The sequence below is a fragment of the Leptonychotes weddellii genome, chromosome 8, assembly GCF_054177405.1.
Source record: "Leptonychotes weddellii isolate Sample4059 chromosome 8, ASM5417740v2, whole genome shotgun sequence".
NCBI lineage: Eukaryota > Metazoa > Chordata > Mammalia > Carnivora > Phocidae > Leptonychotes > Leptonychotes weddellii.
Window position 1 is genome coordinate 129,807,995 of NC_138376.1, and position 13,461 is coordinate 129,821,455.

At 48.5% G+C, this 13,461-nt stretch overlaps 1 protein-coding gene across 1 annotated transcript in view; it reads left to right on the forward strand.

Moving 5' to 3' along the window:
• Positions 1 to 5,604: 5,604 nt before the first annotated feature.
• SMOC2 (SPARC related modular calcium binding 2) overlaps positions 5,605 to 13,461 on the forward strand; it is a 95,380-nt gene continuing 87,523 nt past the window's right edge. The window contains exon 1 of the mRNA XM_081829389.1: positions 5,605 to 5,775. Coding sequence (XP_081685515.1) covers positions 5,692 to 5,775 — 84 coding nt within the window. The 5' untranslated portion in view covers positions 5,605 to 5,691. The remainder of the gene's footprint in view (positions 5,776 to 13,461) is intronic.

Genomic DNA, 13,461 nt, shown 5'->3' on the forward strand with positions numbered 1-13,461 from the left:
ATGAAATTCGAGGTTTTTTTTTTTTTTGGCCAAAAGCTTCAACCACTCATGCTGATCAGTGTTCCAAATTACCATATATTGATCTTGAATCCTGCAACTTCACTGAATTCATTTATCAGTTCTAACAGTTTTTTGATGGAGTCTTTAGGGTTCCCTATAGGTAATAACAATGTAATCTGCAAATAGTGACAGATTTATTTCTCCCTTTCCAATTTGGATGCCTCTAATTTCTTTTTCTTGCCTAATTGCTCTGGCTAGGACTTCCAATACTGTGGTGAATCAAAGTGGTGAGAGTGGGCATCGTTGTCTTGCTCCTGATCTTAGAGGAAAAGCCTTCAGGTCTTCATCATTGAGTATGATGTGGCTGTGGCCATGTCATAAATGGCCTTTATTATATTGAAGTACATTCTCTCTATACCCTCTTTGTTGAGAGTTCTTATTGTAAACGGATATTAAATTTTGTCAAATGCTTTTTCTGCATCTGTTGAGTTGATCATGTGATCTTTATCCTTTATTTTGTTAATATGGTGGACCACATTGACCTATGTGTGGATGTTGAACATCCTCGCATCCCTGGAATAAATCCCACTTGATCTTGGTGTGTGATCCCTTTAATTTAATATTGAATTCGGTTTGCTAATATTTTGTTCAAGATATTTGCATCTCTGTTCATCAGGGATATTGGCCTGTAATTCTCTTTTCTTGTGCCCTTGTCTGGTTTTGGTATCAGGGTAATGCTGGTCTTGTAAAATTAGTTTGAAAGAGGTCCCTCCTCTTCTAGTTTTTGGAGAGTTTGAGAAGGATTGGTATTCATTCTTCTTTGAACATTTGGTGGAATTCACCAGTAAAGCCATCTGGTCCACGACTTTTGTTTGTTGGGTGATTTTTGATTAATGATTCGATCTCCTTGCTAGTAATCCATCTGTTCAGATTCTCTGTCTCATCATGATTCAGTCTTGGTAGTTTGTATGTTTCTAGGACCTCATCCATTTTTTCTAGGTTGTCCAGTTTGTTGGTGTAAAATTATTCATAATAATCTCTCATGATTTCTGTGGCAGAGATGTAATGTCTCCTCTTTCATGATGTTATTTATTCGAGCCCTCTCTTTTTTTCCTGGTGAGTCTAGCTTAAGATCTGCCCATTTTGTTTATCTTTTTAAAGAACCAGCATAGTTTCAGCTATCATTTCTATTGTCTTTTTAGTATCTATTTCATTTATTTCTGCTCTAATCATTGTTATTTCCTTCCTTCTACTAAGTTTGGGCAGATGCATTTTAATGTTCTGCTTAGAGCTGCAGCAGAACACGGGGTGTGGTGGGACGCCATCCTGGCGTGTGTGCTGGGCCAGGGAAGGGGGAGGGGTGTTGAAGGTAATTGAAAGATTTCTTTATTGGGGTATCTTCTTACACTGCTTTCTGTCGGTATAACTCACATCTGTGTGGTCCACACGCTGCAGAGTGTTTCTGGCAAGCCGTATTTCTGTTGCCATTTAAAAACTTTTTTTCCCCCTAAAGGCAGTTCTCATGTGAAGAGAGGAGGAAGGGACTCCTAGACTGTGGTTAATAAGGAGGAAGAACCCAAAGGCAGTTTCGGTCACCTGGAGCCATTAACTGGCTCTAGGCCTCTCCACGCTCACATTTTGCACCTTCATTAGTCTTGATAGTGATGGGCTTTTAAAACGATCATTATTTTTAGCTCTGTAACTGATACATTCTGTAAGTTTCGTGTACTGATAAATGTAGTTTCACGAACGGCAAAAACAGCTTCTGGATATTATGGAAACAAATAGATTTCAATAAGCTTGTGCTGTGTCTGCTGGTGGTAGTGGCGTGTTGGGACCTGATGGTAGATCGGTTGGGTAGATTGAGTCGATCTCTGGCAGCAGGAATACTTCTTTTCAAATGGCTCAGGCATCGCCTGTCAACTTTAGAGGGAATGTTCTCGCCATAAAAGTAGCAGGTTTGCATTTGGCTTTGTAGCAAATTTGTCTTTCTTTGGAAACATTAAATCTTACTTTTGGAAAACATTCTAGTTAAAGTCTTACCAATAAATCAAGAAGGACTGTAATGTGCTTTTTTCCACTTGTTTGGTGGTGGATCTTAAACAATGTGCAAAACAGTGCAAGCCACTGACTGTGCATCTGAGCTCTCACACACGCAGGGGTGCCAACTGATGTGGAAGAAAGATCCTAGACTGTGGGTGAAGGCTGAGTTCTGCTCCTACCTCTTACTAGTTGTGCAAACGGGGGCAGGTCCTGTAGTCTCCCTGGGCCGCCTTATTACCATCTGGAAAATAATCGCTTTGCAGAGTTTCTGCAAGAGTTAATTAGATCATGTGTATAAAACACCCAGTATATTTCAATTTATTTAAAATTTCCATAAAGTGCCTGAAAAGTGTTGTCATAAAACTTGTTATAAAGCATCTTGGGAAGGAAGGATAAACTTATCTACATGATTTTATTGAGAACAAAGACAAATTCAAATGATCTGTCCCTTAAATGCATAAAAATAGGGGGAGAACCTCTGAGTTCGGCAAAGGGCTCCCACACACACTGTGACCCTGATGCTGTTCACGCCTGGTGGTCACTGCAGAGGCCAGCTTACCCAGCACTGTGCGTCTGCCTGACCAGTCAGTTCAGACTCTCTGCAACTCTTTTTTTTGACACAGGTTTCTGGAGTTGGGGATTGGATGAAGAGCCCAGGACTGAGGCGAGGGACTGCCAGGTGAGATCACAAGCACTCAGAATCTCTCTAAGGGAAACTGAGTGAACTGGGAAGATTCTTCTTGCCAGGCTTAAGTAGAAGCTGTTCATAAAGGAAGTGAGTGGAGGTGGCTGGTGACGTGGGGTGTGCTCTATGCAGCTGACGGGCAGAAGGCTGACCCTGAGGATGAGCAGACCTTGCGTTAGATGTCTCACATCTGCATATGCAGGTGGAAAAGGGAGCTGACTGAAAGTGTTCTGGCCAAATACAAGTTACCCAGAATAATAATTAAATTATATCATAAGAATAAAGTCCTACTGCAGTGTTAGCATAGTCAAAGAAATAAACAAAGTAAGCTGGTGTGCCTGATAAAGGGTTTTGTTAACGGCCTAAGTGGGTTATAAATCTAAGCCTGGCGGGAATACTAGGTCTTTAGTTTCTCGGACTCTTCTTTACTGTAACTTTCATCAGTGACAGGAACTTAAATTCTGGATCCAGAAGGCATGTTTTAGAATGACCTCTCACCATTTATTACTTTTGAAAATCCCACATTTCCAAGAGAAGGGAACTTCTTCTACAGACTTGTTTGTCCTATAGGAACTGTTTGGAAAATATTGAGTTATTTCCTGTCTTAATTTTGAAATATTTATAGCCGTGTCCTTACTCATGGGGGGCGATTATCTGGTATTCATGCCAGTCATAACTTTCTGGAGACTTAAGAGTGACAGACATAACTATGACCTAGTGTTTTAAATAAACGTATTGTTTGTCTCCATAAAAATGGAAACTGACCATGTCTCCAGACCCCACCACAAATATCTCTAAGAACGTGACACTTGGCATCCAGCGCCCACCGGCTCTTCTAGTTGTTAGGGAGTCTGTGAAGGATCCAGCCCTGACTCATCTGTCAGAGACTTAGACAAACCCATTGCATTTATCTTTCGGGAATTCCCGGAGGGTCTGCAGGTGATGTGTGATGGACATGCTGACACATCTTTCTTGAATAAGAGGCTTTGAGAGCCAAGTTCTCTTCTGCCCCCGTTGGGCCCCCACGCCTCCAAAGGAAAGGAAGCAGACTTGCCAGTACTACGGGGTTTGGCATCCGGGTCTGGTCCTGATCTTGCTGCCTGTGAGATCTGGCTAAGGCATTTGGCCTCTTTGCTTTTATTTCTCATCTGTAAAATGGGGATCATTAAGTCTCCTTGTCTGCCATCCTTGAAGTCAATGAGGGTGAATGAGTGGACATGTGTCCAAGTCTTCTGAGTTCTATGGAGAAGTGCACAATATCAAATCAACATTTCAACTATCAGCAGTCCTCTAACTAAAGTAGAAAGTAAACATAAAATTTTTAGTAGGAAGTGCTTTTTAAAGGATTCATGTCAGCCCTGACTGTAAATTTTCTTCTTTGGATGGTCTTACAATTCATGGTATGCAGTATTTACTTCTTTATTTTTACCTTAATTTTTATTAACATTTCCTAATGGCATTCCTTATTTATGTAATCATTTGCAGCTGCTTTGCTCACCTGTTTCTCAGGGCCCAGGAGTTTTATTATAATTTCCTTCTGAGCCCTCAAGCCAGGAGGAATGTGTTTAAGTACTCAACAGATTCTCAGGGCTCTGGAATCTGAAGGAGACTTAGTAGTGGCTTTCAGGAAGATACGTTTCTTCTGCATCTTCCCTGATCCTGTGCCCATCACTTTCCTGCTGGATGTGGGAAGACCTCTCCATAGTGTGGGGCCCTGTGGTTGGAATAACACTGCTTTTGTCTCAGTAACCAGTCATGGGATTTGCTGATGCAGCCCTGAGATTCAGTACCCCCCCGTCCTTTCTAGCCAAAGCTTCAGATTAAACATCCGATTAAAAATCAGATTTGGATTTTCTGTTTTGTTCTTTTTCCCAGTGCCCCTGACAAGTCAATTGAGGCATTGTTCTTGAAAATCCTCACTCTTGGGTTTTCTGTGTGAGCCAGAATTAGTCTTTTTTTTTTTTCCCCTGTAAAGTTGTAAGCCAAGGCTAAAGTATTTCAGCAATGTCGTCTGCAATGGATACTATCCAGAGACTGGGTGTGCAAAATTCTCTTGGTTTCCAACCAGTCCCCACTGCGGAGTTTGCACCCTTTACACCACTGTGCTTCCTGCGTAAACACCTGAGCCACCTTGACAGAGCAGCTCTAGAAACAGCCACATTCCCGCCAGACTTGTCCCCTGTCACTGCGGTCAGATCATGAATCTCTAGACCAAAATTCGTCCCCAAATGCATTAAACTGCTAAAAAATGGCAAAGGCGAGCCACCCTCCGGGCATTTTCTGGACCAAGTGGTGTTGATGGCTTCTTTTGCTGGAAAGCCAGCTCATCAATCAGCAAATATGAGAGGCGACATTCTGGGCTGGGTGAGGTAGAGTCAGAATCTGGAGGTCTAGGAGAACTCTGGGGACTGGGGATGGACCTAGGCGTAAAGTGGTGGGTTAACCGCATGGTCTGTCTTGCACCCAGCGTGTCGGTGCCCTGGGACACCAGAAGGGCTCCGCGCACCTTGTGGTTGTGCCTGGGACTCTCCTAGGATGCGCACGCGTGTGTGTGTGTGCACGCGTGTGTGTGTGCGTGTGCACGCGCGCCGGCCCAGGGAAGCCAGCGCGCACGCAGCACTGAGCCGCCGCGCAGCCCTGGTGGCCCCTCTCCACCTCCCGCTCCCGCAGACCCGCGCCCAGGGCGGCCCCGGCCCAAGCGCGCAGCCGAGCCGAGCGAGCGGGGCGCGGAGGCGGCGGCGGCGGCGCGGGGGTGGGGCTGGAGGAGGAGAGGGAGGGAGCGAGCGGCCAGGAGGAGGATCCGGGAAGTTCTGGAGTTATTTGACAGCAGCCGGCGAAGCCGCACAGGACGCCCAGGGCCGCTGGTGCGGAGGGCCGCTGCTGGAGTCCGGCGCCCGGAGCGCGGGGTGAGGACCGCGAGGCCGCTGCGCCCGGCTCCCAGCCGCCGTGCGGCGCGCGTCACCATGCTGCTCCCGCAGCTCTGCTGGCTGCCCCTGCTCGCCGGGCTGCTCCCGCCGGCGCCCGCGCAGAAGTTCTCGGCGCTCACGGTGAGTCGTCCCGCGGGGACCCGGCCGCCTCGCCCCAACTCGGTTCCCGCCTGCCCCTCTGGCCTGAGCGCCCGGGCGCGGGGAGCAGGTGACCCTCGGGAACCCGGCGCCGCCTCCCGCCTGCGGGGTCCGAGCAGGTGGGGTCCAGGCCGGTCCCCAGGCGGCTGCGTGGGCTTCTGGGGTCTTACCGCCGCGTGGGGGTGCTCTCGGGGTCCTGCGCTTCCAGCTGACGGGTGGGCAGGGTCAGGCGCGGCCACAAGGCTGGGGACGCCTGCGCCGCCGCGCGGACCGTCCGAGGGCCGCCCCACCGGGGGTACGGTTGCCCACTCACTGCTGTCCCTCAGGCCTGGAGCGCGCTCGGCCTCGCGTCCCTCCATCACTCCGGCCCTCGGTGGGCACCGCGCGGACCGGCGGCCGCTTGCTGCGGGAAGGAGGGGCCAGTCGTGGTTCCTACTCCTGAGCCCCCTTTGGTTCGCCTGCCTGTCCCAGAGACCCTCCCCAAGTGAATCTAGGAGGAAGCAGATGACATTAAAATAAATACTATTTTCACTCGTGGGAGCAGGCAGAAGTTGAGGGACGAGGCGTCTCCACGTCCTGCCGTCCCCTTTCCCGGGTCCTCTCTTGGTCGGGGTGCTGCGCGCAGGCAGGCGCGCTCCGGAGCTCGTGGGTCACCGCGGTTGACCGCTGTGTGTTTTTCTTTCTTAGCTGAAACTTCTCTGCAACAGCCTGGGCCGGCAGAGCGCAGGGCCAAGCCTGGAGCTATGTGCAGGGCGCGAGCCAAGCCACCGGCCGCCGGCCCAGGCTGGGTGTCTGCAGCCCCCAGCTCGGGCAGACCTCATGGGCTTGCAGTGTTTGCAAACCCATAATTAATGCAATCTGCAGAAACGAAAACATTCCACTTAAATGTGTTTTTGAACAAGTGCTTGAGAAAACACGAAGGTAGAGAGAACACCTCTGGTGGAGAGATGCTTTTAAGTAGTGGGACTTGTCCTGAAGGGGTTTATTGTATCGAAAATACCTAAGGTTTGAAAGGAGCTGTGGTCCGGTTGGTTCTGCTTTTCAGCAAATTTGAAGCAGTCCTGTGAGCCTCTTTCTTTCTTTCTTTCTTTCTTTCTTTCTTTCTTTCTTTCTTTCTTTCTTTCTTTCTTCCTTCCTTCCTTCCTTCCTTCCTTCCTTCCTTCTCTTTTCTTTTCTTTTCTTTTCTTTTTTCTTTTCTTTTCTTTTCTTTATTTCTTTGTCTTTTTTTTTCAAGCAGTACCAGGGGGAAAGAAGTTAGTGAGTTCACTGTTCATACCTAAAATTCTTCTGGAGCAGTCCTTGGGTCCCTGCCTTGTGTCTTGCAAATGACTTGTAGATTAGAAACTGCTCCCTGGAAGCTCTAAGGAGGTTTCCACAGGCTCAGCTTTCCTGCAGAACTTTTATCACCCCAGAGAGGCCATCAAACTCTACTTCCTGTGTGTCTAAATCCACAGTACATCTACACACAGGTACACAGGCACGTAACAGGAGACGCCTCCCACCCAGAGCACGCTGAAGGCCACAGGGGAGCAGAGCAATTCTCAAAAGAAGACACTGGCATTTTCTCCCAGAGCTGGAGCTTTCCTGCCCTTGCCACGGATTTTCTGAACGTGGAAAATGTAGACTCCCGTGTGCCCGCTTTCCGGGAGCGCCTGGGTCTGTTGGTACCTCCCTGGAAAAGCAGAAGTGAGATGGTTAGTTATTAAATCTCTGTAGGTTCTCATCTCTTCCCTCCTGGCCACTCTTCAGTGCAAGACTCACTCTGGAGCCCTTGTCCTTTGCAAATTTTTTTAATTTAGTTATTTGACAGAGAGAGACACAGTGAGAGAGGGAACACAAGCAGGGGGAGTGGGAGAGGGAGAAGCAGGCTTCCTGTTGAGCAGCGAGCCTGATGCGGGGCTCGATGTGGGGCTGGATCCCAGGACCCTGGGATCATGACCTGAGCCAAAGGCAGACGCTTAATGACTGAGCCACTAGGTGCCCCTTGTCCTTTGCTTCTTGGGATGCTCTGTGTCTTTCCTGGCTTCAGAGACCCCTGCCTGCCTGCCTGGGGATTCCAGTGTGGGGGCAATGCCCCATACTGTACTGCAATTTTTTCGGAAGACCTTTGCCTTAAATCTACATTTGCAAATACAATGCATGATGCTTTCGCATCCAGAAGAAAATTTTAAAGCCCTCAAGTATTTTGGCATATTCCTCCCTGTCCCACCCTACGATCTACGAATTCAGCAAGTTGGCTGAGGGGTCATGAGGAAGTGTTAGATGTGCTGGATCTCCTGCGGTGATCATCTCTTTTCAGATCACTCCTAGTGTTTGGGGATCTTTCATTTCCTCTCCAAGATTTACATCTGATCTTCAGTCAGTCAGAGAGGCAGCGGCCGCCCATGGGAGCCTGGGCGTCTTCTAGATGTGTGACTGACTCTCGACACATTATTTAACTTTCTTTATCTCCAGGTTCCTTATCGGTGAAGTGGGGATAAAGTAATGTCTGCTTAGCATGCTGTGAGGATTAAAGATAAGGCTTTTAATATGCCCAGTATATGTTAGTTCTCCAATTAGCATTATTTTTGATGGCACCCATGCCCCTGGTCCATACGAGGTAGTTTTGAATAGTGTAATCATCAGCTCTGTTGCTGTGTCCTTCGGGTGAGAGGCTATGGGGTTCATGGTGTTGTCACCCATCACAGATGCTTCCAGCCACCGCTTTGCTCTGGGCGTGCTCATGGGCTTAGTTGGGGTCAGTTGTGCAGGGCTCGACGGGCAGAGGAGAGAACACGGGTTCCTCTCTGCCTCCTTCTACCCCACCTTCTGTTCTCACCTAGGAACAGGGATAGTCCTCCACCTCTGTGGGTGGGAAGCTTGTCACACCTGGCTTCCTCCCTCCTGACACCAGATGGTCTTTGTCTGGGGTGGCGCTGTTGGACTGGCCCCGGGTTTGATCGCTGCTACTACTTGGTGTTCAAGACTAAGAGAATCTGCTTTGCTTGAAAATTATCTTTTTTTTTTTTTCCACCAAAGTCATTCTTTAGAAATGGCACCATAAGGCCCTTTTGTATTTTTCTTATGACTTTTTGCTGGCTTTGCATGATCTCCTGGTCATCAGTCAGACTTTGGGGTTATTGCCAATCAACAGATGGTGTTGTTAAGTATGTTTGGTCTGCCCTAATTGGGTCCTCATCTCTTTCTTCCTTTAAGAAGTAGGTTTCTAAGGCCAGATCATGTCCATTTTTCATGGGAATGCTTGACATTTTTTTTCTTTTTAGTTCTTTTCTTTTTTAAAAAAATTAAAGATTTTATTTATTTATTTATTTATTTGAGAGAGCAGGAGGAGGATAGGAGGGGGAGGAAGAGGAGGGGGAAAGAATCTCAAACAGACTCCGACACGTATCTGACGGGGTGCCACCCAGGCGCCCCTCTTTTTATTTCTGTGAACGGCTGAGACTGTGGAATAATTTGCAGTAGAAGTCATCTGGGTGCACAGAATTCTGTTCTCCAGAGTGTGCACCTGTGATCACCGTTCTTTCCCTTTTCACTTTGCCGCAGGTGTGGTTGTATGGGTTTCGGCAGATGGACGGTAAACCTACACCTGAGTGTTTTCTTCCGGGGCAGTGATGTTCCCTGACCCCCTTCCCACGGTACTTGAGATTGAGCCAGTGGATTCCTTTTAGAACCGACTAAGTGGTATTTGGCCCCTAGTTCAGAGGCAGACGCCTCGCCTTTTCCTGTGACCAGCAGATGTTGCTACTGCCCCGGGCTCGTATCCGGGACTTGGTTGTGATCACGCTGAGCTGCACACTCTGCAAGGGGCCACTCGTGTGTTCTGCTCATGCAGCGCTCACCACAACCCATCCGTAGATGTCCTGTTGCACCCACGTTTGAGACACAAGGGAACTGCCCCTGGGCCCTGAGCCCATCTAGCCATTTCCACATTCAACCTGGATTTGTTGTTCTTCCTTTGGGGCTTGGGCGTTCCCTGCACTAATTTCTGTGTCACCTTCAGGGACGTTGTAATCCCTCCGCTGGGGAGGGAACGTACTCAGGACTCACTGGTCAGGGGGATGTGTGAGGACAGAGTCGAAACGGCTGTTTTCTGCCCCTGTAAGTATCTCTTTGCTTTGGAAGATAAGGAAGGAAACGGAAAGACAGTATTTGCTCATCTATAAATTTTAAAATATTTCATCATTAACACGCCCATGAGAGGGTCTGATATTGATGTTACGGGAACATCAGCACCAAAATGCTCCTGCGTTTCTGGCCACTGAGGCTGAAATGTGCACCATATGGTTTTGATTCTGTGCCCACTCAGGGTCAGATTCTTCAGGCAATGATTCTGGGTGTTTGTTCTCTTCCCACTGCAAATGCCCTGAGCACATGTGATGCTCTGGGAATGCTGTGTTTCCTTCGTCAGCAGAAGACCGACCACAGAGGTGGTCAGGGAGGAGGAAAGTAAACACAACTGGCGGTTTCCAACCAGAAGCCCCTTTATGGCAACTGAACCCCAACATCTGGAGGGTCACTTTAGTTCTGATTTGAAATCAAGACCATAAATAAAACTATAAGCAACTTCAGGCCCTGAAGGGGCCAGGATTGAGCAGTAAATGGGCATTGATGTGACAATGGTTCAGGACAGAGCAGATTTCTAGCTAATTCTGTATCAAAAGAAGCCTTCACAAGCCTCCAGGATTAGGAAGAGGGGCTGTTATTAGGATTAGCGGAGCACTGGGATAGAGAGCAAGGTCACATTTACGTATTTTTGAATTAAAACTATACCATTCTCCACATAACAGACACAGACTAAAAACAATGGACTTCCAGTGAGATTTTGAAATTAAAGAAGAAAAAAATTGAGAAATAGCATTCTGAGTTCATTTATAGAAAACTAGAATGGTCGCTTTCTGTTTTGCTAATTTGTGGTGTCGGTAATGGGGTGGGAATCCCACTATTAATATTTGTACGTGCTTAGAGTTTGAATAACATTTGATGCATTAAATATTTAACTGAAGCCCACAAGAGGAAAGAATTCAGAAAATAAAATCCTAATTTTATGTGGGCTGAGAAGAAATTATTCTAAAAGTATTAATAACAGTCTTATGTGGTTTTTGTAGTCCCAGGCTGAAAATCAAAGAGCAAAGATTCGTAAACACAAGAAAACTGGAGCCACGTAAAATGTTAATGCATTTATATTGTCAGAATTAAAAAAAAAAAGAAATTATAAATGGAAGCTTGCGTACTATATCTGGCTAAATTTAATTAGAAGTTTTGACATGAGGGCAGTCTCAGAATGCCTACTAAAACCACAATTATGTTCAGATTTTATTGTGTATGACATAATGTGGCATGTAACCCATGAGGCTGGCACTTAAGATAAGGTAAAACGTCCATGCAGTAAGTGAGTTCTTCCTACCTCCAGTATGTGTCTTCCTTTGTTTTACTTTCTTTTCCCTGGTGGTCTTTGTCCTTTCTCCTTCTGCCCAAATCACAGTGAATCCCCTTCGCTTCAAGATACCTGCCATCGGTGAGGCTATTGTTTCTATTTTCGCAGAGGCTTCTGAGTGTCCATCCCTCACGTTCTCCCCCTGTGAGCGCGGGCCTCCCCTCTGCTCTGCCCTGGCGCTCAGCGCTCAGGGGTCACTCTGCTGCGGAGGGCGGGCCTTCGCTGTCACTCTATCCCCAGCATCTTGTTACTGACCCAGCCCTTAGCAAGGCCCACGTCTGGGGCAGAGTGTTTTTGCGGGGGTGGGGGGTGAGCCAACTCTTAAGGTTTGAGGTTGCTGGCAAAGTCTCTGCCGATAATAATGAAGTTTCAGAAAGCATGAAGAGTTTTAGGTAAACACAATAATCTGCGGTGTGTTTGATCACGGGTTCAGAACACTTGAGTGTGGCCCAGGCTATGAGGCCCCGTTCCATTTTGGATGTTCTCAGATTTGTTAGACTTTAGTCACTTAAAGAACCAGTTCATCGGTTTGGTGGCAAAACGATGCTGAGGTACACAGGCTGGCCTTGCCCAAGTGGGGCTGTTTTGTGCATTTGTCTTCTGCTCTGTTCAGTAATCAAGGCACCAGGAACAAAGGAATCTGTCCTACGAGATGCCTGCATCACAGACAGCTGACTTCCCTCCTGGGATGTGGGGAGCCTGTCTGACTTCCCAAGACTCGGTCCATCCCATCCCAGCCTGCAAGGGGCAGACAAGATGAGAGACGTTTCCCTGGACCGGGCCAAGGCGCTCCGTGCTGTGGGGGAGGGGTAGCACCCTGGAGCGATGCTGAGGCTGTGTGCGGTGACCGAGGCTCTCTTGGGCCCTCCCCCCAAGACTGCCTTGGGACGCTGTCAGGGTGGGCTCCCCTCGGCCCCAGCCCCATTCTGGGCAGCAGGGGAGGGCACAGTGCCCCGTGGAGCCCGAGGAGGAGACTTTCCGGCTCTGGTGGCCCCAGACCGTGAGGGCCATCAGACAGCTAGCGTGCTTCGGTGGACAGTGGCTGAGAGAGGTTTGCACACACTCTGAGGGGTGACGGGAAGAGCATCCCTGAGTGCACCGACCGAGGGTTCTAATTTCTGAGGGAACCTCCTCAGCTTTAGTGTGGCCCCGTTCGTGATGAGCTCGTTGACCTGTGGGCCTGGGCAGGAGCCTTTCCCCGAGACTCCTGCAGCTGCACCAGAGCTGTGAGGGCTTGAGGGCCGCTGTGGCCCCCATGGCCCAGGCCTAACCCCGGTCCCCATCCATTTACACCCGGCTGCCTTTTTCTCCCTCTCTCCACTCCTTTCTCACCACCTTGTTTGGCCTGTCGCGAGAAGAACCGAAGGGAGACTTGCCCTTTCTCCACATCTCTGGGTAGCTCCGTGCACACGGTTAGCTGTCCCCACGCACCTGTCACAGACTTGCGCTCTCCTACCCTGCCCCCAGCTGTCCCGTGACACCAGGAAAAGTGCACAAAGAACAGAATTATCCCAGAGGCACTCTCAAAGCTTCGCCGCCACACGTTAGACATCAGTCGAGGTAAAGCCTTCATAGGGCTACAGTCGCCCCGTTGAGAGGAGCCAACCACTTGGAAACCTGAAATGGAAATTACAAAATAAGATGATAAATTCCATGAATGCCTGTAATTTTAAAAACGACTTGTGAGATTTGAATGAAGCTTTCAGAGCAGAATTTAGTGCATTGTTTGCCTTCTGTGGTGTATTGATTCTTTCCACAGGGGAACTGGGCATGTGTAATCACAAAATTATTTAAAGTATATTTAAAATTAATTAAAAAAGATAGATCTTTGGAAACCAGAAGTTAGTGTCCTGCCGTTCTGTGTGGCTGGCAGGGTTGAGATGGCCCCACGAATGGTCTTGTGGGGGTTCCCAGCCAACTGGGGTTAGGGCTCCAGACAGCACGTCACCTGCTGGGGCAGAGGTCCCCCTGGCACCCTTTCTGTGGCACACCATTACCTTCGGTAGAGGGTAGAGTGTAGGTCATGCTCCCCCATCCTACTTTCTGCTCAGAGATCCGTCACGTTAAGTGCTCTAATAAACTGTTACATTCTTCACTGTTAGACGGCTGAGCCCAAACAGGCCAGCAGCACAACCATCCAGCCCAGGCTCCATGCGGGGCGGGGCTCACCTCCCCACGCCTCCGCCCCAGGCCGGGCACGGCAGCTGCCCAAGGACGTGCCGGCCGGAGGAGGA